Source organism: Zosterops lateralis (assembly GCF_965231275.1).
Source record: "Zosterops lateralis genome assembly, chromosome: 4".
NCBI classification, from domain to species: Eukaryota; Metazoa; Chordata; class Aves; order Passeriformes; family Zosteropidae; genus Zosterops; species Zosterops lateralis.
This window is the reverse complement of record NC_139765.1, coordinates 34,394,810-34,421,408: the sequence shown is the minus strand read 5'-3', so window position 1 is coordinate 34,421,408 and position 26,599 is coordinate 34,394,810. Positions and strand designations below refer to the sequence as shown.

General features: G+C 34.5%; 1 protein-coding gene across 1 annotated transcript in view; it reads right to left on the bottom strand.

Annotated features, from left to right (window-relative positions):
• The window catches only part of PPFIA2 (PTPRF interacting protein alpha 2), a 296,559-nt gene that overhangs the window by 70,928 nt on the left and 199,032 nt on the right, over positions 1-26,599 (bottom strand). The window contains exons 6-7 of the mRNA XM_083859151.1: positions 23,686-23,760; positions 4,839-4,955 (exon numbers count right to left, since the gene is read on the bottom strand). Of these exons, the coding sequence (XP_083715277.1) occupies positions 4,839-4,955; positions 23,686-23,760 (192 nt within the window). The remainder of the gene's footprint in view (positions 1-4,838; positions 4,956-23,685; positions 23,761-26,599) is intronic.

Below are 26,599 nucleotides of genomic sequence, written 5' to 3'. Positions count from 1 at the left end.
AGAGGTCTCCTCTTCAATTACTTTGAATCATCTCCAACCTTTAATCAGCCATCAAATACAATATTCTCTCAACTGAAATTTTTCTTCCCCACCTCACTACTGATGTAAAAATAGCTACTTTCTCTAGCACTTTTCTCTCTAAACATCCTCACTTTCTTGATCTTTCCACTGAGCCATCAAAAGATTCCTAGTTTCTTAGTAATTTAAAGATTTAGAATGTCTGTTTCCTGATCAGCTTTCAGCTCTTATTCATCTTTCTGATGCCTGTGATCATCTGTCCCACTCAAGTTCTTTTGCAAAATGAGCGAGGGGAGGGGGTTTGTTTGATGGGTGGGCATTTTTTTCTCTCGTTGCTGGTCCCTTCCAAAATGCTTGCCAAATGTTTCTCTTTTACACTATTAGAAGGCTTTCTCAGCTCTCACAGACAGAAATCAGCTACTGCTCCTTTACTGTAAGGGCTATCTAGCTGTTCAAACCCAGCTATACACTCAACCCTCATTTGTCTCGAATAACACCTTTTTCTTAGTAGCCTCCCCATTCTACCATTAAAAATTAAGTCTTGGGAACTCCTTGCAGTAAATCATCCAGCGGTCAGCCTGTCAGCTATCACAGTACTCAAAATGTGAAATTCCCCTGCAAAATTCTCCCTTTAAAGCTGTGTTTTAACAGGCTTAATATATAGTAGCATATAGGAGTTTCTACCAGGTAAAAAGGAAAAGAAACTTGTATGAAGAAAGCAAAGCATGGATTCCTTGACTAAGATGTAAGTCTATTGATTCATCATTTAAACTATGCATAAGTAATGCAGCTCTCTATGCTATAAGGTGAGGCAGTAAGTATTCATAGACACACAGCCATACTAAACTATTAATTAGAACAGTATTTAAAAATATTTGCCTAGACTCTCTCTGAAAGAACACTGCTGTACTGTCCTTAGATTCATGAAGGCTTCTAATCCCAGCTGCAGCTCTTATCCATGTTTCCTTTCACTCAACACTCCTCACCTTCCCAGGTGTGTCAAACCATCAACCTTCATTAAGTCCCCCTCAGTGCACGATTCTTTAAATAGCTTTAGCAATGTTAATCCAGAAGGAGATGATTAGAAAACCAGAAAGATATCTGCAGTGCTTGTAAACAAACTCATCATCTGCTTATCAAATGTATTTTTTATTTTTTCTCTAATGTAGAGTGTATCTGCTTTTGGGCAAGAATCACAGCTCCCAACAATTTTTATACATCATATTTATACATACATCCTTCCTTCACTCCTTTCTCTGCCATTTCACTATGCTCCCAGTTGAAAGGAAAGATTTTTGAAATTTATTAATTCAAAACAGAGGAGTGTATGTTATACAAACTTTTTTCAGTAAAAACTGAAGCTGGAAATTTTCTGCAGTTTTCTATTAATCACACAAAAACATGCACCAGAAAATCCAAAAAAAATCAAGTCTAAAAACCAGAACAGATTCTGATGATTGCTCTGAAAGACATTTGCTACTTTTATTAATAGTGTTTGATTTGCACTCTGAACATTTTAGCCCATTATGTTTGCCTTGGCAAAACACCTTTTACTCCTACAGGATAAAATACCTATAATTTTTGTCAATGTTTTCACAGATTTTTGTATTCATAACCTACTGATTTAATTTTGAATATTTGATTTAATTGTTGTAATATGTTAGTGTTATGAGTAAGAAGAAAAAACATGACTCTTAAATAAGCTAAATGTGACAGACTGAGGTTTATTATAAAGCAAAATAGGCCCAGCTGTTTAGTTCTTGCGAAAAGTAATTACATACATCTCTGAATTCCTCATAAAATGTAACAGCTGGTCTTCATTGCACCAGAAATATCAGGCTCTTTCACTCCTCCTGGTATAAGTACCTATTTCCAATTGTTTTTGGTATTGTTCTGAAGGGAATTACTAATTTCTGTCAGTAAAACTGCCCTTACCATAGGTAGGACCACTGCGCTTCTAAGGAGAAACATTCTGATTGTCCTGGGTTGTAGTGTAGGATGTACACAAAGTATTTATTCTATCACCATCTTCATGAACTGTTGAAACCAAGTAGGGCAGTGCTCTAGTGTTGGGCTGTCTTCTGCTAATGGCCCATCAACGCCTGGCCCATGACTCACAGGTAAGTCCCTCCAGGGGTTATCTCTGTTTAATGGGCCATCAAGGACCCACTTCACAACTCATCATCCCATTGTGAGATGCTCCACCCAGGGGGAGGAGCCAAGCATTCTCACCTGGATATAATCTGGGATTTGGGACAGGACAAGCAGCCCTTACCCACTGGATTCCCAGAGAACCAGAGCTACCAGACCTTTCTACAGGATCACTGCTTCAGGAAGACCACCTCATCTGGACTGCTTCCATCATCCTGCTCAGGTTGTATTCTCACTCTGTCAGTGGTCCTTTGTGTTATTCCATTTATTTTATTTTATTTTTTACCTTTTTACCTTTCTTCTTATTAAATTGTATCTCTGACTTGGAGGCTCTCACTCATTTTGCTTTTCAAATCACGACACTGATTTACACTTCACTTCACTTTTGTGCCTTCAGTGTAACAAAAATCCATGCCAAAGTGGATTTGTCAAGCAGGAAACTTTATGATACATCTGTGAGGTATCTTTGAGGATAAAACCATTCATTCCTCAGGCTAATTAATCTCTGATTAAGCTCCATTAACTTCAGTAGAATTATTTGCAATGATTTTTATATATTTGAATTAAAATACATGGAAGACAATTTAGGAATATTCTCCATTATGAGAGAAGAACCAACAAAACACTATTGCAACTGAAAGGGCTACTGTAATGGTGGACATTTAAGGTGTACAACAAGAGAAGATCTAGTTTTCAAAGCAACTTTAATGTTTCCTAATTTGCATATGATCATTTCTGAAAATACTATTTTACTGAATAGTTCAACTTTCATGGTTCTTGATGAAGCTGAAATAAATGTTGTAGGAAAGAACGAGCTTATTTGAAAACAAACTCTTTATTCACAGTATATTTTTTTTGGCTGTTCAGTCCCACCATTGCAGCATCCCTAGCTGCTTCCCTAGATTTCCCAATGTGCACCTTATTCACTGGGAGTTCTCTCTTTCCTGGCTTTCACTTGTGGGGAAATCAGGCAGTTGTCCTTAGAGGTTAAGGGAAGGATCTGAGTGGCAGCAAGTGGTCACAGATCACAGATCTCCTAGTAGGAGAATATCAGATAACAGAAATGGTTGCAGCTTAATTCCCACAGCAGGTGATCTATGTCAGGTGTTCTTTGAAACAATTTTTCAAAGTCCTTTAAAGCTCATCTCTTTGTGCAAGTTGGCCTTTTTGCAAGTTTCTATATGTAGCTTTTAAGTTTCTTTTCCCTAAATAATAAATAATTTATGATAGCCACCAAGGTAAATGTAGAAAGGCAGAGAGCAGCTAGTGCAGAGGATGTGAATTGAGCTGGTGTCAATACAGACTCCCCTTAAACTCCCTATCCAGTATGCTTTCATTACCATAAGGAGCAAAATTCAGTAAGCAGAAACTTTTATTTCAGTTTAGCCCAACCAACCTAAATTGTTTTTATTAGGAAGCATAGAGGTTTTCTGGACATAATATTCTAGAAATATTCAATTAAAATTTATTATAATAAAACATTGCATTGGATTTTATTCCCCTCATTAGTGTTTAAATATGCAGATTTCTTAAAGGATGTATAGGCTTATTTCCACTTATTTCTGCATGAACCCAATGGCACAAATCAGAAGACATACCTTACAAAGAAAGTGGGAAATCAGAGATTTTCAGCTAAACAGTGTAGTTGTATTTAAAAGCACAACTGAGTGGGGTGAACAGTGTTTATCAAAATTTCACAGATGTGTCTGTAAGTAAGATTTTGCCAAAAAGGGAGTGTGGCTGAACAGTATTTGTTTACCATGTGTTTCTCAACCATATAGATTACTCAAAGCGAAATACACATAAACTGCAAAATGCGTAAAATTAATGCCTGCACTGAGAGCACCATTGTAAATTGGATTGACTATAAAATAAATAATGATGACAGCTATTTTTTCTAAGTATGATTTATGCCACTGTTCATCATATGGCATAACACAAAAATGCACAATTAGAAATCCAAGCAGCAGCTCTCCCCATTTCAGCTGTCTGCCAAATGTTATGTTATGCTATCATTTTAATTTAATGATTCTGAAGCAAGAAAGGAAGATGCTCAACTTCGTTTTTATCAATGTGGAAATCTAAGGCTAAAGAGAAAACCTTTTTTCTAAATCGGTCTCTACATTTTGTTGTCTTTCAGCATTAAGCAGCAAATACTTGGCCTGAATGCTATATGCCTATTTCCTACTGAAGGAATGCTAAGTAGGTGTTCTCTATACAAGCATGGACAAGAATTTAAGAATATCTATAGGCAGTACAAGTACAGTGAAACATTACTTTTTCTAGTTTTTAAGTCTCTGTTATCCCCTTAGGGTCTCTTTCTGCAGGAATGTTTACATATACAGCCTTCCACATACATATACATGCCACTACACCTTGCTCTTCTGTGTGCAATCTACAAAGCATCACTCTGTGGCATACAGTACTCGTAGCATTTTACAAAAAATTCCAAGAAAAGTTTGTTATAAGCTGTGGATCTAACTCAATATCCTATCAAAGAGAAAGGATTTGCATTTTTCTGTTTAAACAAGCTCATTTTTTCATATTGATTTCAGCAGGCAGACAATACTCTAAAAGGACATCCTCTAAAATATTCACATTGCTAAAATCTAAAGCCTGATTATTTATCATAAGGATTGTTATATTTAATGACAACTAACATTTTATACCTTTTCATGAACCTTTTGCCCTGGCTCCATTCCTTCAATATGCTCTGACTCAGCAGACCCTTCCCCAGCTGCCATTTTCCTTTGAATGTGTGCATTTTGTTCACGCAAAGCTACAATCTGCAAAAGAAAGAAAAAAAAAAAGTGGTAAATATATATAAGAAACCAGAAAAAATACTGAGCAGGCAATTTTTTAAAATCTATTAACAATTCAATCTTATGTTGGCCATTTGTAGTATTTGCAAAATTAGGTCATTATATGCAGAGAGGTTTAAAACCTAAACATACTAATGATACCTTAAGGCCATTAAGGATACAAAGAACAAATGATATGATAGTCAACACTGTCTTGTCTTCTATCCTGATTTTGTGGTAGGACAAATTTTTTTAGCTTGAAAGATGAAACAGCAGTTAGCCATTGATTTTTTTTTTAACACTGTGAGAACAATTCTTACTTTTTAATACAGAATTTGATGAATGCCAAACTTGTGCTGTAGGAAGGCAGTACCAAGAGGTTATGAATCAAACCCAAGTGATGTGAAACAAAGTGGTAGTTTTGTGTCAGCCTCCCATCTGTTAGTAACAGCAACATACATTTTACATGGCTTTTGTTAAGAAAAGCATGTGCGTTAACACCCTCTACTATTCAATGACTGTTTTAGCACATAAACAGTTGGTTTTATTGTATTTAAAATATTGATTATTTAGTGGTAATGCTACTAAAATTCCCATGCAGCTACTGGAAAATAGGCTGCTTTCTCTCTGACTTTGTGGCTTACTCTCAGGCAATACAGAGCACAGAAAGATTTAGGTTTTAATTTTTTTTTACATTGTATACAAGGATAAACTGGAAGATCTGGCTAATATGAACAATTTATTTTGTTAAATTGCACAGTTAGATATCTCTGTATTGTTCTGCTTTTATGAGCACATATAGTAAATGATTTACCTGATGAATAACATTATGTATTAAACACAATAGAAACTGGTAGGGTGCATAGATGCCATTTTTGGAAAGCTGGTGTAAGTTTAAAGGCTTCTGTCACCATATTTTGTCTGCATAGGTCCTGAGTCAGAAACACCCCAAAAGACTGTCCTAGAATACAAAAGCATGGGGTAGGAGGGAGAATTTTAGGTAGTACTACCTGGTAAGTGTGTGCAGCAGCCAAGATTTTGTGGAACATTTATTAAATTAAATTAAATTAAATTTAGTTCTAATTGACATCCAGATAAACTTACTTTGATATGAATAATTTAATTTTAATTTGAACCTTTTTTTTCCAAATCTGTTTAAGTTATATTTAAGTGCGTATTGCAAAGACCATTTGAATTACTCTGAGCAACATTTGAGATGTAAAACTTTAAACAATTCTTCCTTAAGAATGTCAAAAATGTTGAAAATTGCTGTAATATGAGATTCTGATCAGCAGGCTGATTCACGGCTCACTGAAAATTCCAAGCTACAGCCCCTGTAGAAGTCATATACTCGCACTGATTTCAGTGCCAAGACTTGAAGGCAACATTTCATCTGAGCAATTATAGGAAACTACAAGAGTGGGAAATAAAACTGTCTGAGACAATCTGTGTCTTTAGGGGTTGTACAAATACACTGAACTTTAAAACATTTTGCTTAAATAAGAGAGTTACATCTGTCTTAAGTAACAGAAAAAGGACTGGTATAATCTCATTGGCATAGCCTTGTTTCTTACACAATCAGTAATTTAATATTTGGGTTGTTTTTTTGGTTTTTTGGGTTTTTTTTGTGAACAGCTTCACTCACTTTTTCTTTATGGTTCGAATATCTCTCAAATTAAAAGTATTGAAATTATTGCTTCCACCAAACAAAATTAGCCATCAGTTAGTGCTAAAAGACCCTTTCAGGTATATTAAGTGAGATACTTCAAGAGACAAAAAATTCTAATTGATGTAGAGCAACTACACATAACATAAAAAATGTAAAATCATAGGATATATTAATTGACAGGCAACAAGAGATCTGAACTTTTCATATGATAATCTTTTGTTGATCCATTAAAAAGCAGACATCACTATGTTATGTCACTATATTATGTTCATTTTGAATTATCACCCGTAACTATACAAATCCTTAACCGTCCCTTAGCTGAATAAGAATATTTTTTAAACACTAGTGTAGAACATTGTCATTTTAACACATATTTGAAAGAGTTTGATTGTTTTTTTTTAGCCTCCATGGGTCTTTAGGTACCATCACTTTCCAAGTATATAAATAAATAAGAAAAAAAATCAATTTTCCCTTTGTCCCTTTTAGATGTCAGGCAGATAAAATAATGCAACATTATGTATCATTATTTGGAGGGATTTTCTTGATTTCTAAATGTTTAGGAATGATCACTTTGCCAAAAATCCATCATTGTTAAGCATTACGGTTTCAATGATTTTATTACTGTAATGAATGCAGAGCAAATATATACAGGAACAATAAAGAGTTTGAAGTCTGGCACATTGCAGAAGTTTTAGCTCTCGGGTAGTCATCAGATAACAGATCTAAACTGCAAAGAACCACACAGCTAAATTGTTTTCATACTTGTTCTATTCTTGATTTAATGAATATATTAAGGCAGAATTAGTGCTTCCAAGGAAGCATGGAAATTCTTCAGTGTCATACTAGTAAAGATAAATTTTTGCTTTTTACTTTGTTGAAGCAAAAGTTTTTAATTGCTGTCATATACCTTTTTGTTACTTATTTTTTTCTGATTTAGCTTTCAATAATGTGCAATTTTTTTGCAAATGTGCTTATTTAATCACTGTACTTTTTGTGTAACTTTTAAACAGGTTGCCAAAACATGGAAGAAGGTTTGATGATCTGGGTGAAGACACAGATGACTAATTTTTTCCTCAGTAGACTCCAAAACCTCTTAAATTCTAATGATCATTACAAAAGCAGACAGCAAAAATAGCAGAGATCTAGGTAAGAAAATGATTGCTCAATGCAGATAAAATTTTGTGATGTTATTTTTGAGAAATGCCTATCTGTTCTACTGATGTTTTTATGTTTATGATATCCAGCTTAAAATATCTACGACAAAACATGTCCACAGACAGCTTTCCAAGTACCCACATACTATCTAACCTCTAATGTTAAATACCTAATGTTTTCCATGCTGTGTTCTTTATTTTGGAAAGTAAAAGGCAATATTCTTGAGGATGGCATCACAGCTGCTGAAAACAAATCAAGATACCCCCTACTCCCCACCCTAAGACAGATTAATAGAAAATAATGCGGATAAATATCATTATTCTATTTAGGATTGTTGTATCCAAAACTGGACAATCAACCTAAACACTGAAGTACAAGTTATACCTCCTAAAATATTATCTAATATATCACATTTTCTCCTTATCATCTTCTGCTTGTGGATCTAAAATGATTATATTCTATTTCTACAATCACAGACATTATTTTCCTATTTCCAGACATGATCTGGACTACAGTAACACCTTTCAATGTGACTCTAAAGAAGATTAAAATTTCAAGTCTCTCCATAGCTGAGTCTAAAGAAAGTCTAAATTTGGCTCTCTGCCTTCTTTGCCATGCTCATTCAATAGAACTGAAAAGTTTGGGGTTTGGTGGGGTTTTTTTTGATTGAGAAAAAGGAACCAATCATTGTCAGTTTAAGAACAAATAGTAGAGTATTACTTTTCTAGTTGGACCTTTCAAACTTCTGTATCTTAAGTCCATGAAAATACCCCTCATCTGAAAAATATTCCTTCAGCTTGTTCTTTTCTCACAGGCATATTGATCCACAACATTCTACTCTGTTTTGCATCTTAGTTTTGTGACTCACAAGGCACATCAAAACATTAAAGAATTTCCATTGAATTTTGATTCTGTTGTCCAGATGTCAAAGGTACTCCAAAACAAATGGCTCAGTTTTAAAACCCCTACTCAGTCATAAAAATTCTGAACGTAACCTTATACAACTTTTTTCTCTCTCAACTAATAAATTATTTCAATGTTCCTAAAGCCCAGCCTTTTGAATTTAAATTTTTGCTAAATACCTCCTCTATACTACAGAAATACTCCTCTATCCCACAGAAATTCCCTCTAAATTAGCAGAATTTATGTCCATTATCTACAGACATTGTTGAATTATGTTTTTTTTTTTTTTTTTAATGAAGCTAGGATTCAGCAAGTCTGACTCAAAATTTGAACTGGTCTCCATTTCCATAAATGGCCAAATCTACATATCATGCCTATACACTAAATAGCCTGAATCCAGATGTTAAAGGAATATTGATTTCAAATATTAAAATACAGCATAGAACAGAAGATGAATACATAAGCCGGTACTGATCTGAAGAAGTACCTGATAGAGCCATACCCATCAGCCATGGTAGTGAAAAGGACAATGTAATAAGAAAATTTCATAGTAGATAAAGATAACATGAGATTATAATTCAGTGAGCAATAGCATAAATTCCTTCTATTTAACAAGGAAAACAGTCTGATTACTAATCAGAGTAGAACACTAAAATATAAAAATAAAAGAAATAAAAGATTTATTTTCCCACAGTAGTTGAAAAACTACAACACTGTGAAGGATAACTAAAAAGGAAAGGAAGAAACAGGACACAAAAAAAATGGCAAAATATGAACTGGGCTTATTAGATAAAATGAAAATATAATGGAACACACAGGCTCTACACAAAGATGCAGTGGATTTATTCACATCATCAGACACAAAATGAGGCAGGGAAAACACTGCCCTATCCGTTTACTTCAGGTATATTGCAAATTAATTAATTTAAAATTATTTGAGAGGTGTGACATCAAAATCCATTTCTAAACATGCAAAATCCTAAATGACCAGGTACCTCTGCTGCTGAAACTTGAGTGGCCAATTTTACCTCACTACAGTTTCAGTCTTCAGGCAATTAATTTTATTAGGAGTACTTTATATACTTCTCTATATAGTGATAGGACAAAGCAGGATGCCATTAAACTGAAGGAGGGCAGATTTAGCTTAGATCTTAGAAAGAATTCTTTACTTATAAGGTTCCAGTGCCGTATCACTTTATGAAGAGATTGCCCTGAGAGACTGTGGACTCTCCATCCCTGGAGATGTTCAAGGCCAGACTCTGACAGACCTGGTGTAGTAGAAGGCATTCCTGCCTGTGGCAGGGGAGTCGGAACTATGTGATCTTTAAGGTCCCTTCCAACTCAAACCTTTCTATGATTCTGAGATTCTATAAAAGCAATGAAATTATTTCAAGCTTTTCAAAAGCGGTTACTCATAAATTTTCCCACCTTAACTGAATTTGTTTGTGTCATCTTCCAACATTGAAACAAATCTCAGTATGGTTCAGGATCATGGTCAAATGAACTGCACAGGATTGATAATTAGCTACATACACAGTACTTGAGAGAGAGAGAACACAAGATGTTCTTCAGAGTATCATAAATACCACATTCTGATTTCATGAACAAAACTCATAGATACATACAAAGTCTTTTGAAGCAGTAGATAAAAAGGAATCTCCATAAAGATTACTTTAGTTTTGAAATGCTTTTGTTTTTCCATTCAGCAATGTAGGTTCTCAGCTTTACAACCAGGTATGTTTAAAAGGGAAAATACAGAATTTGAGCTCTATTTTCACAATAGCTAGGACCTAATACACCTATGGAACATACAGCATTTTAATCAACACTAGCCATACTTCAAGGGAACAAAATAAAAGAAAAAACTCTTCAGACTTAAAAAAATAAGTTTGGGAGGCAGGGAATGAAGGCATCAGCCCTAACAACGCACTTTGGGTTCACTTTGGGGGAAGAAAAGAACTTCTTTAAGTTTTTTTTAAACTTAGCACTTTGTCTTCTCCCCCATTCAACAATGTAAATCAAAAAAGAATCAGTCAAATTTTCAAGTATGGGGTTTTTTTAGCACAAATTTCACTTTTGAACTAAAGACTGACAACCCCTCAGCTGGGTTTAGTTTCTATTTGCCTGGAATTTCAATGTATTTTATTGCTATTTAGGGGTGAGCTTTCTAGAAACTTTACACAATTGAGTCCTTTAAAACCTATCCTGACATATCAAGAAAAATACTACTGTATTAAAATAAAAACCTGTGGGAGTTATGAGTAATACATATTTTCAACATATTTACATGATGAATTCTCCCTTTTTGAGATTCCTGAACTTTTATTAATATTTCTATTTAGCTATCATTGTTATGGAGAAACACTAATCACAGTGAAATCATCCTCATGAGGGAGCCTTGGAGATCAGACAGTAGTAGAAAGTCAGGCAGCAATGAAAACAAATCTTGTATGTTTATGAGTAGGTAGCACACCAAGCTCCAGTCCTCAGTTACACATTTTTTACAGTTTAAGTCTTTACCTCCTGTGCTTCAAATTCTGTCAAAGAAAGCTAAAACCTCTTGCTTTTGCAGCTTCTGGCATGTCTTGGTTATTTTATTCTTACGATCTTGCACTGGCACTGCTCTCTGCAATCCTGCCTGTATGGTGGATAGCACTTCCAGGCTCTGCTTTCACATCACTGAAGCGCACATAATGAATGACAACATGCAAAAATGACTGGAAATGCTCTGAATCTGTGGGAGATTGCTAATTTTAAATGGAAAACATGAAAATACTCACCCCATGGACCTTTACTGTTGATGGCCTGTATTCGTGATAACTATTGACAAGGTCCTGGCTATCAGTGTTTTATTGATACGCCCGTGGAGGTCACTGGTGCTGGTGACAAGGGCACTGTAGTCCAGGGGCACTGTGCAGCTGTGGCACTCAGCTGGGCACTGACTGACCACAGGACCTTCTCCTGCCCTTCTGCACCATCACTGGGCCCTGACTCTGCCTGAACTCAAAATGCCTGGCTCAGGAGGCACTTCTATACTTCAAAAATAGTAATACACTAACATTTCAGGCTGGTAATAAGACAGTAGATTTTATCACTTTGCTTCATTATGAATTCTGGACCAAATTGTTACTGGGTAAATACCTGTCTTGTGCTATTGCACGTACTCTAGAGCATGCACCATTTATTTCTGTGGCAGCACTTAGAACAGGAGAAACTTAAGCAATGGTGCAGGTAATACTGTGAAGAAGAGTATCTGTCAAGATTTTACACGGATTACCAGGTGCATTTCAGTATGTTTTCTGCAGAAACCCTTATCGAAGTAAACAAAAATGAACTACTTTTAATTTATCACAAAATTTGTATGAAATACAACACAGTGAAAGCACTGTCTTTTTCAGAGACTAGCACAATAGGAAAATAGTAACAAATATCAATTACATGGTTGAATTATATTGTGTATTTGACACCTGCTGACTAATTTCTCTTGCTTTTCTTTTATTTCCTTACCAAGCTCAACAAAATAGCAGTAAAACTATTGTTTGTCCATTATTACCAAAGACTAGTATTCAGAATCTCTGGAGTTCATTGGTCTGATTTCCAGCTTGTCAGAGCTGAGGATGGATTTGGCAGAGACATTAAAATGTTCACTCTTTTCAACAATATATGAGTTATTGAAACATGTATACCTAGTGTGCATGTATATATTTAATAATTATGATAACATATACACAGATATTTGTACCTCTAGGGCTTTATGTAGTTGCTCTTAATACATAAAGCATTTAATTGAAAAGTACCCCTGTTTAACATCTATAATTCAGTTTGAAAAATACTGCTCAGTTTGAAAAAGAGTGTTTAGCTATTTGCACTGCACATCCGTTTTCCTCATTTGGTTACACCAATATGTGTCCCTATGAGTAAAAACAATCTTCCTCAAATGAAATTTGGTATTCTTTGTCTGCATATTGTCACCTAGAGATTTGAGATTGTTTAGATTTATTTTGACTGGACACGTCTGTTATGAAAACCACTATTCTGCATGTATATTCAGTTTTATCACATTTTCCTATACAGTGTATCTGTATTAAAATCACCATCTCTGCTACTGATTGTAGAAAACATGAAAATATACAACAGATAGATAGGATATGAAAAATACAGAAAGGAAATGAACCTTATCCCAGAACTACAATTAAACAATATCAAAGCCATGATCTGCATGTACAAACTGAAGAAATCCCAACTTAAGCTTCATTCCCACTCTACTGAAATTGAATCTCAGTAGAGTGCGAAAACCTCTGTATTTCAAGTATTAAACCAAAGTTTACCAAAATTTAATCTTGGTCAAGATCTCCACAATTTTCAATAACATTCTTACTGGTAGTGATTTATTTCCCCAGTTTTCTCTGTTGAAGGTCAAGGATATGGGCTTCAGTGATATAAATTCTATCTATTTTTTAATTACAAAGGACATTCCTAGTACGTGGCACTTGTAAAATAATGTTTTTATCCTAGGATTATTGCAGAATGAAATCTAATATGACAGCCTTTTCTAATGTAGTGGAATGATACATATGGTTTCCTTTTTTTTTTTTCTTGTTTTTGCATGTAACCACATATTCTACATGATTAAAGGTGTCCAAACCATACTCTCTAGGTGCCAAGTCAAGCAAGCAGGTTCATTTTCTATTGATTGAACCAAGTCAAATCCTCTTGAAACCAAATCCTCTCAAACCCTACAGCTCCTCTTATAATAATAATTTCACCTATACACTAATGGTCCCCTCTAGTTTTAATGAAGATTATATATCATTTACTAATGTTGACATTTCCTAGTCCAATCCCCCAAAATTTTTTTCATTTTTGAATTCCAAGTAACATTATTTCTGTATTTATTTCTATTACAGGCATATGATGGCTCCTTGTTTGTAACTCTTGCTATTTAATCGAACTGTGAATTTGTAGAATACTTTTAGAGCTGCATGTGCACTGTAGGCTTGAGATGATCCAGTAGGAAAACACAAATTATATATTTACTGGTTCATATGTTAATGGGAATATTGATTAATAAATATGAACCTAGTGAAGCTTAAAGCTGATTTTATTTATTGACCCATGTCATCAATTTAAATATTTTATACAAATTTAGCACGTAAGGCCTATCCATACATTAAAAATTATTATGGACAGTAATAAGAATAAAAGATACTATGATCTTGTTATAGTATTTAAAATCTGGTTTGAGAGTTAGAAGACGATCTTAAAAAGTCTAATATTTTAAAAAATTACAGAAAATTGAATAATCATTCTAAAGAAGCACATTGAGCACATGTCAAAAAACCTATTATTCCAGCAGATTAAAAACAAAGGATAATGGGAATGTGTTTTGTGTTTTCATCAAGATGGACCTGCGAAAAGATACTTAATGGTAAAGAATAATTTTGTCTTGCAGTCCAATATTGCAAGTCTAATTCTCGTAATGAAACTATCTTCATCAGCGTGAACATCTCATTTGACAAATGTCAAATGACTCCAAGGGTGACAAAGACAGAAAGATAAGCAGCTATGCTCTGAAACCTGAATTCAGACCTCCAGTGCAGGATAAAATGGGTTCCATTTCAAAGTTTATGATATATAAAATAACAGATCCAAGAGAAATGATATATTTTTTCTGATGTCTCATGAAAGGCAGGCTGTGAATACTGTGAGCAAATTAACCATTAGACATTAAAATTTTCATGGCTATACTTTATACACGTAATAGTGACCTCTGCAATGTGTGTCAGCTAAGCACACTTTGCCTATGCACTATGCTCTTTACTTTAGGAATTCAATATGTTTAAAGTAAGGCATTTGTTAAAGAGACCTTATGAAATCAGGTGTGGTGAGAGATGCATTCCATTGATTTGTTTGTCCCCAAACAGTCTGCCAAACAATTGACATAAATCCAAACTGAAATCATCCTGGTGTCTAATCTCATGCTGACTATGAACAATCCTAAACTAACCATATAGAGGTAACCTCCCAATTTCATTAATCTCCTGGAGTTTTCAGATGTGTTGGCAAACTGTTGTGAAATATGCTCAACCACACACCTGGCTCATGTATTCTCTCAGTTTGTATTTCTTTGTCTGCCATACCATTTCCTTTCTCTGTTTTTTCTGCTCTGGGTGAGGAATATGTGGTAAATTAGAAATCCACAAAATCTGTGCTAGAAACTCAGATCTCTCCTATTTTATAATTCCCTGGAATAAAGTAGAGGAGATATATTTATCAATCTCTGAGGCATCTTCTTCAGCTTCACAGAGCTCTGTCATGTACTGATATATTTATTTGTTGTTGTGCAGAAATATCAGGAATGCTGTGTGATTCCTCTTTACTGATTAATTTAGAACACTGTACAGACCCCCAAAATGACTCAAATAACCTCAAGAGATCCAGAAAACTGTCCATACAGGCTGATTTATTGCAGAGTGGTTGTATTATTTGATGATGAATACTGTGTCCTACAGTTATTTAGCTGCAGGACCTCATGGAAAGCACTGTCACCTCCTTCCTGCCTGCAGCCTCAGCCTCTCTTCCATTAGGAAACCAGACATGGAGCTGGGATGAGGGGTCATGTACCCAGTATTTAACTCCCAAGCATGGAGCTACAACACAATGAGTGTGATAGGATCCATACAGCCTACCAGGATTTGTGCAGGGTCCCAGAACAACAGTTGTGTGACAGAATGTGCACCTGAATAGATGCCACTACAGCCAGCAGCTGCCAAAAATCAAGTTATGCAACTTAGCCAATCTAAATCTGTCTATCAATCTATCTATCAATACTTATGAACTCATCAACTACTGGATTGTATCCTACTTTTTCTGCTGTAGAAACAAGTAACCAGTCATGCCAGCTGAACTATTCTCTATCGTTTTAAGAGCAAGAATATTCAACGAGAATCAGATGAGCCTGAGTCCTATGAGACACTTTACAGAGCTCCTGTGATAGTAAAAAGAGTGATTGTTGCTTGCCCCAGCTATTGCACAGGTCACTGTGCTACCTGGGCTTTACAGTCCTGCTGTCCAGCCAACAGCTGTATGAGCAATGGACACCATGAGACAAATTTATACTGTTAAGTGCTACAGAGCAGGAACCATGTTTCAGTGCTTTATTTCCCACAAAATGGTATCCTGCTCATTTACTGGAACTCTGTTGGGAGCATTGTAATGCAGTAATGACCATAGTAAAAATGTGCAATAAAAACACTTCCATACGAAAGTCAAAATGGAATATATATAAATGACTACATATTTATATTTCTGCAGCAATCTAAATTGTAATTAAGATTTGGCCACAGCTTTTAATGCATAGAAAACTGCAATCTCCCCACAGGCAGAAGTCTGAAGACTGAGGCCACAAGTATTAAAAAATGAGAATATTTAAAACCATTTAAAAAGAAGAATAGTATGATTATTTGTAATAGAATTTGTAGCTAGATTTCTTATTTTTATATCACAGTAGTGACACTAATTTTTTTTCACAATGAGCAATCTATAAAACAAGTGCTTTTGAAACACAGACATGGACACAGACACACGAAAGAATATACTGGAATAGCTTTATGCTCATTTTGATGAAGATGCTAATTTTATGGGAAGTTTGTGCTTCAAGGTCTAAAGGAAACTGGGAATTTTTAATCTCCAGTCATCATTTATTCAGTAAAACAAGGCATTAAATCACCCAAGTTTCTAATCATGGGGGACCAAGGTTTCATTAAATCAAGTATTTCTGTCAGACATAAAAATGAAGTAGATTTGAAGAGATTTGCAAAAAATATTTCAAACATTGATCTTACTGGTCTTTTAATGTATATTTAAACAATTGCTTCATAGCTGCACAGCAGGTTTTGGGAGAAGAGTAAAGAACGAGGAAGAAGTAAGTCACAGTTTGACATTGCTTTTTTTACCTTTTGCCATGCTCCCTTAAGCATTATTTTACCAATCTTACTTTTTTCTTTTCCTTTAATGCAAATAACAGCTTACAATAGTTTGAGCAAAGCGTCCACGCTTTTGTTGATACACAGGAATGTCATAGCAAAAAACAGAGGCTGCAAACAATCTCAGGGTATTTTTAAAATAAATTGAGCAGAACAAAACTCTACTCTTCAGTGATAAATCTGTTTCAAATCTGGGATTTACTCTAGTCACAAATCTTTATATAAAAAAATCCCATAAAAATTTTACAAGTAAATAAAATGAAGAAGAACTAACTAGCCATGACACAAAGTGCAGTGGAGATCCTTGGTAGCCAGAATTTTTTATCTCAGTTCAAGGGTCTGAATTCTTCCTTAATAGCAGTAAAACTCTGAAGCAGCTGAATACATTCATACATGGGATCTTACAATATTTAGAAAATATAACCAGAAATAAAAATTTTCTTTATGACATATCATTCAAAAGAATATAAAAAAACACAGAAAAAATATATACAAACTAGCAAACATTCAAAACTAAACACTTTATTAAAACTACTAATCACACTGCCTTTGTGAAGGAATAAAAGCCTTTGGTCCTCAGCTACATGTTTCCTTAAGTGCTTCATGAACACGTGAGCACAGACCATGAATCTTTCTTTCAAATTGGTGTCTTCTAAAGAACACATTGGAGGCATTCAACTTTGACAAAAAGACAGTGCAAAATGAGAACATGACGTTGGTATTCTAGGATTTGTGACAGGTGGCCACATGCTAAATGGAGGGGAAAGAGAACACAGCACTTCAGAATGCCTTTTGGAAACACTCTAAGACATTTGGGCAGCGACACATTTCTGCCCTCCAAAACCATTTCAGTGAAGAATATCAAACCTGGTGTACCTATTTAATTTCTGCATTGCACACACTACACTGTGTGCCCATAAATACACTACACTATATGTAGTCTAATGTACACTACACTATAACACATAAATAGGCTTAAGTCACTAAGATTTTTGTATAAAAATACTAATATCTGCAAAATCATTATCTGCTGTCATGGTAGAAAATGGCCATTCTTTTAGCAGCCAAAATCTGAAGATTCTTCTCTGTAGTAGAAGTCTATAGAAGTTACTAAGGTACTAAGAAGAAACCACTCTTGCAAATGCAATAGTGATGCTCATCTCAATAGAAATTATTGTTCTTCATTTGCTACCTGGAAAATTGACTTTCAGACTTATTCTCCTCTGTATTTTAGTGAAACACAAAATTAGTGAAAAAAGGTGATGGCAATGCAAAATCAATCCTGCTGCCCTCAATATTCACAAAGGATTTTAGTGCTTTTTTTTCCCCTCTGACAACTCAGATTAGAATTAATTGAGGGCATAAAATGAAATATTTATGGCAACTTAACTGACTATTTTTTGTGCTTAGTTCTTTTTCACATTGTAAAAAAAAATAGGCAATGAAGGCTGTAGGGCTGCTGTATTAATTTGCAACCTCTTCAACTGCCATGCTACAGATACTAATTCAAATGTGTAGAGAAATAAATTAATGCTGTAAAGCATAGAAAATAATCACCAAAACAAATCATCATTTTGCATCATTGCCACATTTAAAACTTAAGGGCAACAATAACTTTCTGCAGAGGTAACATTTAATTAGACAGCTAAGGTTAAAGGCAGATTAAAAAGCAATTATATATAGCATTTAAAAGTACATTTCAAATCAAGATATTTTTAATTATGTGCAACTTTGCAGAAGAGATATATTTTGCTACATTTACATAGTCATTTAAATTAAAGTTCAGACCACAAAGAATAGCTCTTCAGAATCAGACCTCTGCAAATCTATAGCCTATAAAGAAATTAAAACAAAAATTAACATATAGGAAAGTGTTCAGAAAACAGAAACTTGCAGTTGCACCATTCTGAGAAAATATGGTGAAAGGAGATAGTATAGAGGAAGGGTGTTTCACATTCTTTGCAAAAAAATGTATGCCTCAAGTCACCAGAAACAGCTATAAGTCATCTGCCTGGCCTTCAGAAATAAAAAAAGTCCCTGAATTCCACCCAATTTCATCCAAAGTTTTGATATTTGTAGTTTCTGAAACCTGGATTGATGAAATTTTGTGTAAATTATATGTTCAAGAAATGCACATCTATTTTTCCCAGCAAACTATTCCTTTTACAACACTTGTACTCCAAAAATCACTTTGAATTGTATTTACATAGAAAGCCCAAGGCCACCAAGAAACCCCTGCTAAAAAATGCCTTAACCTAACTGGAAATGAGAAAGCTAAGCATGGAAATATGTTTTCATATCCAACCATGGGTAAAAAGAATATGCCCCATTTAGCTAAGACTTCACTTTGAAATACATATTTATATGAACTACTACAGAATATTTGATTAGCAGTAATGGTACCATAGTCATGTCTGCAGCATCCCTCATGGTCAAGCAAAAACTGTCCTCAGCTGTAACAATTTTACTGCATTTTTCACTGTGCTCTTGATGCACCCTGAACAGCAGAAGTTTGGCAATTAACATGGTATTTGGAAGTTCTTTAGTGAGTAAGTGGATACATTTTCTGCCGTCTCTGGTATGGAACATAAAGAATTAGAAAATTCAAACCATCCCCTCTTTTCAGTGATGTAAATAATTTATGAGTGCTTTTATAAACGCTATAAAATTAGTATTAGTGTACCCTAATGAATAAACTAACCCACTGTCAAGAAGAAACCCACTGCCTAGACAGGAGAATGTATGCAGTTATATGAAGCAGTGAGCTATGATCCAAAACTCCTGCAAGATCTATGAGAGCTCCCAGAGTTAAATTTAGCCTTAAAGTCAAGTAAACTTTTGCAGAAGCAATTGTCACAGTGAGGCTTTAAAATGAAGCCTGAGTGTTTTAAAATATAATCTATGTGTCAGTTGACAGAGGCAATATAATGTTATTTGGCATTTCGAAATAGCATTGGCAATTGGAACAAATGCTGAGGAAAAGCATATGGTAGTACAGTGATATATACAGTCAAATCAGTAGTTCCTGTAATTTAATATTCTGCAGTCCCAATGTTTTCTGGGCTCCTAAAGAGTATCTTTGAGGTAATAAATGTAAGTAAAGCTATATTTTTCATGCCACAGTTTCTACTAATGAGGAAAGATGGAAAAGCGAGCATATTAACTGGAAACAAAATAGGGTTTTGGAATGCCACTTATCATATGATTCTTATTAACACAGAAAGATGTTGCAAAGGATGGATAATTGTTTAAAATGAACAGGAGAAAATTTATGTGCAAATTAAGCACAGCCACTAAAATGTATATATAAATCCAGTATTGTATTAATTATGTGTAAAGCTTGATTTTACAAAAAAGTCTTGAGAGAAAAGCTTTAAATGTTGTTTAGTTTGTTTTTTAACTATTTGTTGAAGGCTCTGGGAAACAGGAAGATCTGTTAATGGAAATTGCAAAAGTTGTCATTTAACACTGCACATTGCCACAGAAATGGATTTAAAAGTGTCACCATGGGTCATGGTCTATAATCCATGTACCCTTGAGCTGTGGAAGATGGTAGCACTTGGGTCCTGGGAATATAAAGCACTAATGACTAACTTTTGTGTGCTGTCTGCATGTATGTAGTTTAGCATACTTTTAACAATTCCGCACATTTGTAAGGGTAATAAGAGTATTTCTAAAGCTGTAGAACAAAAGTAGTTATCTTGTCAGTATTTTCACCATTAAAGCTAATTCCCATTAAGATCATGAATGACAAAATTTTGAAGATAAATTCACTTCTCTTGCCAATGAGATTCATTCTTCTCAAATTAGTGTGTAAAAAGGAAGCTAGTTAGCAGATCGTTGTTCAACTTTGCAAATATTCATACACTCCCTGAAAAATATCACATTTCTCTTGAAAAATATCCACAGAACACTATTATATCATTGAGCTTTGTTATTGGTTGTCCCACTTGCAGCTTGTCTAACTGCTAACTACAAATTAGACAATGAAACTACTGGAGAGACCACAGGTTACATGGAAGAAGATGAGAACCAGCACAATTATAAAAGCACCTAAGGGGTAAACAAATTTAGCTATGTTTTACAGTAATTTTAATTAAAAACAGGAGGTATATTTCTCAAAAAAATTGTTAACAGTATCTTCTATTCATCTTGTCTACAACAGACATAATGAACAGGACATCTGCTAGTCGTGAACTAGAAAAGTCTTTGAGTGCAAGCAGAATGAAAAAAAATGCAAGATGAATATGGAATTTTATTATTTCATTAATCTGCCCCCTGTCTGCACAAAAACTCACTAACAGCAATTCAGTTCGCTGCTATGTACAATGGCCCCTTCCACAGTCACTAATCAGTTGCAGCAAAATAAAATATATAGCCACATAACCTTTTCCTGTAGGAAAACACATATTTAAAGAATTTTTAATCCACTCTTTAATAAAATATAAGCTTTAATAAAATATAAGGTCATAAGACATAAACCCTTCTCTTATTATCCTTGTGTAACTACATGTAAACATTAGCGACACAAGCTGAGCTCCCCCAACAGGTCCAAATATCCATCCCAACTGCTCTGGAGTTTAGAGCATGTTACTATTGCCTATCCAATATGAAGTGTTTTGCAAGACTCTGTAAGCAACTAGAGCTGAACTCAGCTTTGCCAGTTAGAGATGATTTCACTCCCTTTGTGATGTATGTAATATGCCACAATGACTGTTAAAGGAGAGCTTAGTTACAAGCTAATAATGGGAAACTACGGTTGTTTTGGGTTTTTTCTTAATATAAGAATATTTCCGATAAGTATCCATGAGTGTCCGCAGTTTCTCACTGTTGCTGTGTCAGAGCCACAGCCACAAGCTTTCAGGGAAAGGGAATATCTTAACATATACATTTCTTCTACTTTTTATATGATACTTGTCATATACCTAAACATAATTTGTTAAATCAGGGAACCAATTTACTGTCATCATTTTTTGGTTTAGATATAGTCCTGAATATGGTACACTCGTAGAATAAGTATGAGAAAATGGATATGACAAAATGGATATGAAAGAAAATACTAATTCTCCTGGGAGAACAGACACCAAGACAGGACTACAGAAATTACTGAAAACCATATATTCAATTCCCCTATAAACCTAGCCGATTTATTTTCATATATAATACAATAAATTTTTAAAGTGTTTTATTGCCTGTGAGATTTATTGTGGAATTTAGCATTAAACTAGACTTAAATACTGCAGTGCTCTAATTAATTTTGTCTTACTCAAATAACTAATTGCATGAAAATTATCTGAACTCTTGTCCAAATGCATAACTGTTGGAAAATTGTCCACTTGTTCTCTTCCACATCTCTTCCAATTTCACTATTTTTCATTATTATTTTATTGAATTTCAGCTTCAACATTCCCCCAAAGGACACTGGAATAAAAATATTCAGATTGTGTTAATGGTCATGTTATGTTTGATTGATTCAGTATCCTAAATGTCTTCAGTGTCATGTGGACACAAAAATTGTTCAACATTTCTAAGGATTTGGGGTAAGAAAAGCTATGGAAGTCCTATTTCAATTTAATTTCCTTGTGCATGCTTTTATTCCTTACCATCAAAAATTTTTCACTAAATTTTTAAAACTCTAAATTTTAAAAAGCAAGGCAATTCTCTAAAGACCTGGTTCTATGCCTAGTGAAGTGAACTTGGATTTAATTGGATGATGAGCAGGAGAGATTGGAGCAGTGCAATGCATTTCAGTTGGCTTGACTGACCAAAAGGATTGCCTGCTATTTAAGAAATGCTAGTGCAAATACCAAAATATACAGCAGACTGTAACTATATTATTTGAACACAACTTTTCTGGATCCTTCTGAAAGAAGAATCTTATTTTTTAACAGATAAAGTGCAGTTACTTCAGAGAACAAAGGGATGAATCAAAATATATTAATAGTTTATCATACTTTAAAAAAAATAGTAATATATTAATGGAAGATCCTGCTTTTACGAAGTAACTTTGAGAAAGTACCTTTTCCAGCTAAAATTAGTTAAAGATACTTTAGGAGTCTCTACTTTATCTTATCACACATTATTCTGAATTAGGAGTATTCCACTTTTCAAGAACTGTTTGGTAGTGTTTGAGGTTGTCTGTGGCTTCTGTCTTAACCCTGAATAAAATGACACCAGAAAAAGGCCAAAACCTAAAATAGTTTTAATCTAACTTTCTTATCTGGCTTACTTTTAACACTGTTAAAACACATATCAGGTGGATTCAGAACACATGGGGAACGGTAATGTCACAAGCAGACTCCATTTTTTATATTATCTGGGCTCCAAATCACCTCTCTAGGATGTAAACTTTCTTGCTATGTGTGTGTAGTGTACAGATGTTCAATACAGACATGTTTAGCTGTTCATCCTTTCAAACAAAAAGAGAACAGTCTGCAAACAGGAAAAAATATCTTGTCCAAGTTCACAATAGTTACATGGCAGCACAGTACACCATGATACACTGCGGTTCAAAGGGAAGAGACAAACCTACATTTCACAGTCATCCATAATCCTTCTTTTGTCAATGTTAACATTTATATAATGAGTATATACACATGTATGTGTGTTTCACTTAATTTTGTAGTAAAATGGATATTCTGGTTATTGAATTGTTTATAGCATCTGACATATTTGTTGGTTCACTCCTTTTTCAAGCCCAGTAAGAAATCTGGGAATCTGTCACTGGCTCTTGGATTTTGGCTTGCTTGCAAGAGAAGAGGAGGGAATAGATCAATAAACAGAAGGTTGTATTAATCTCACAATCACCTTAAACAAACCTCACTGAGAAGCTTAGCTTACTCACAATCTAATTTTTCTTTAGTTTTGTTTCATTTTGGCTTTGTTTATTTGTTTGTTCTGTTGGGTTTTTTTTCTAACAGTTTTGAAGAAAGTGACAGGGAACACAAGGGACAGAGTATTAGAGAAATTTAGTCTCAAAAGGGGAGAAAGTGTTTTGTGTTACCTCCTGGTTAGCAGCAGCTAGTTCTTCTTCCAGTGCAGAGACTCTTTCTAAAGAAACCCTCAGTCGTTCCCTTACCTAGAAGAAAAATCAAAATATGTGCAGTAACGTAATTTCTATTAGTCTTTAAAGATTATATAATCTGCCATATGCTCTACTGTATGCCCTGCCACTCCATTTGCAGGCATGTGTGTTGCACCCTTTCATGAGACATACTGTGGAGTAACATTTAAACCTAACTATAGGAAAACTTAACCCATTAAAATAGGTGCCAAACTTTAAATGCCACACGGCTGTTCCACAGTCTGCCTGTAATTTTATGGAATACACAGCAAATGAAAATATTTTAAAATCACATTAGGCATAAAATTAAAACTTTCACAAACATCTTTTACAAAGGATAAAGAAAAGAAACATTTTCAGATGTTTTAAGTTCACTCCATGGAAGATAACTAATCTGTTTATAGTAGCTGAATGCAATAAATTCATTGAAAAATAACTTGTAGCATTGCCTTCAGGCCCATATACTAGAGATCTTTTATATCATCATGCATTTGTTTCAGTTTTGCAAAAAGTCATAAACAATGTATACTCTCATAAGCAGAAAATGCCTCTGTGTTTGCACCAGTTTCATAAATAACCTAATCTGTTCAGAGGATGATTATGATCTCAATTATTATTATTACTAGCATTTTAATTATTGCCAAATATTGATTACTAATAATGAATACTATATGAACACTAAATGTGTCTGAAGACACATTCATAGCTGATTTGAGTGCTCTGGCTCATTGTCAGCTCATGTAACCTAAGCCAGTAATGTAGCTGTAGTGTCCCAGTACAACCAAAGGCAAATCAGACTTCAAGTGACCTCCAATACTGTGTGTGACTCTCTCTCCTGACTCTTAAGGGACCCTGCCACTATCCTAATCTACAGAACATCATTAGGCATCTCACAATAAATGAGTTTATGACCTGCCTAATCAGGCAACACTCAAGGTATATGTCTTTACATGTTCCAGCTATTCCAGCTGCTGATGCACAGATGTTTAAGGCTATTAGCAATGCTTGCAGGGTAAGGTAGCACACACTCAATCAGACCAAGAGAGGTAGCTGGAAATAAGGCAAAACAAAATCAGTGTTTCATTTTAAAAGAAACTTGACATGTTTTCATTGTTTCCACATCCTTGACAAATACAGGAGATCCCTGAAACAGCTGTGTATGTTCTAATGCTTTCATATTTTTTACAGTGATAGCTCTTAGTTTATTAAACATTACCTTTCCTTACACACTTCGTTTTAATTTACTACTGATAGAAATGAGATTTTGCAAACAGATTCACTATATCCCAAGAATGGATTAGACTTCAGTAGATGAAAATTAGTCAGCAAAATTATAACCTAGTATCTTCACTTGACTTTGAAACTGACTAAATCTAAAGATGAAATACATATTCAGGACATGAACATGTAAAAATAAAACTATTCACCCTTTCTAACAGATTCAAAATAGTCTTTATGCAGTACTTTGGGGCTTTTGTTCCTCTTTACATAGTTTATTTAAAACAACTAGGAAGGGATGTAGACCTGTCTTCAAGATGCCTGATTTCAACTTCTCTAACCACAATGGGAGTGGATATACAACAACTTCTTTAAAAAAAATATCCCAGATTGGATATTATAAAAAAACCCCAAAAAAAACCCATGGAAAAACTACAATCATGTTTCTGGCTTCAATCCCTTTGGCTGTAAACTCTGCCTTGGGACAACATGATTGAGAGAAATTTCACAAGCAGGCAGTTGTTAAAAGTCTGTTAAAAGTCATATATAAGGAGTTGGAAATTTAGTTGGAAAGTTTGAAATTTTTTGTGAAACCTCCATGTATTCAAGTCCAAGTGTTTTACAAAGGAGAATGTATTTTAAAAAATACATTACAATATGTCTAACACTGACATTCACTTTGAATGTTGCTAGAATTTGCAAACTAACTAGGCCACATTAGCGAGGATGTCACAGCTCTACAAGGAGCTGGAATCAGAAGAATTATTCTTAAACTTTACATAATGTGGAACTCTAGAATCCTAGTGGGTTTCATACAGCCATTTTAAAGCTTGTAAACACCACTTCCTCTAAACAACAGACAACTGTGGATACACAATTTTTCACGTGGCAGTTCAGCAAAACTATTGAGTTATTACATTCAAATACATTTCTTTTCATTCTTGGCCTACTGTCAGTGACAACACTGAACAGTGTAAGAGAGCAACAGCTGGAAGTTGTTTCCTTTGTCGTGCCTTGACTTACCTTACCTCACCTTCCTTCCATGTACACAGTTAGTACACTGCTTTTTTTATAATGACCTAACCAAAATTACAGTCTGATGGCTCTTATTCGTTCTCTGACTCTAACGGTTGCTAAAGAAAGTGAAAGCAATTCTGTCTTGGCACAGAAAATACCTTTCTTCCTCTCATCTGACCAGTGAACAACAAATTCAGATTTAAATTTGTCATAGTGACATTGGAAGGGTTGCAAGTAATTCTTCATTTTCAAACACAAATAGCAGCTGTTAAAGTTGAGGGAAATCTTTGGTTCTATTAGTTAAAAAAAAAAAAAAAAAAAAGATCACCACTCTGATCTGAAGGAGAAATCTGGTCTGGTTTACAACCCAGAAGCTGTAACTTTATTTCTCATTTTACATTTCTTTCTCAGTCATACACAAATGTATTGCAAAGGATTTTTTATTGGATTCTCTCTTCAAGTTTAAGTTTACAGCAAAAACAGTCCCAAACAGAACCATCCTCATTTCTGAGAGATGCAGGAAAGGTTCTTGTTCCTATGTTGTTTGTCACTATCTTGTTAAAGAAAAAGAAAATGGAACAAATGCAAACTATTTTTATCTGACAATATTTGTTTGGGT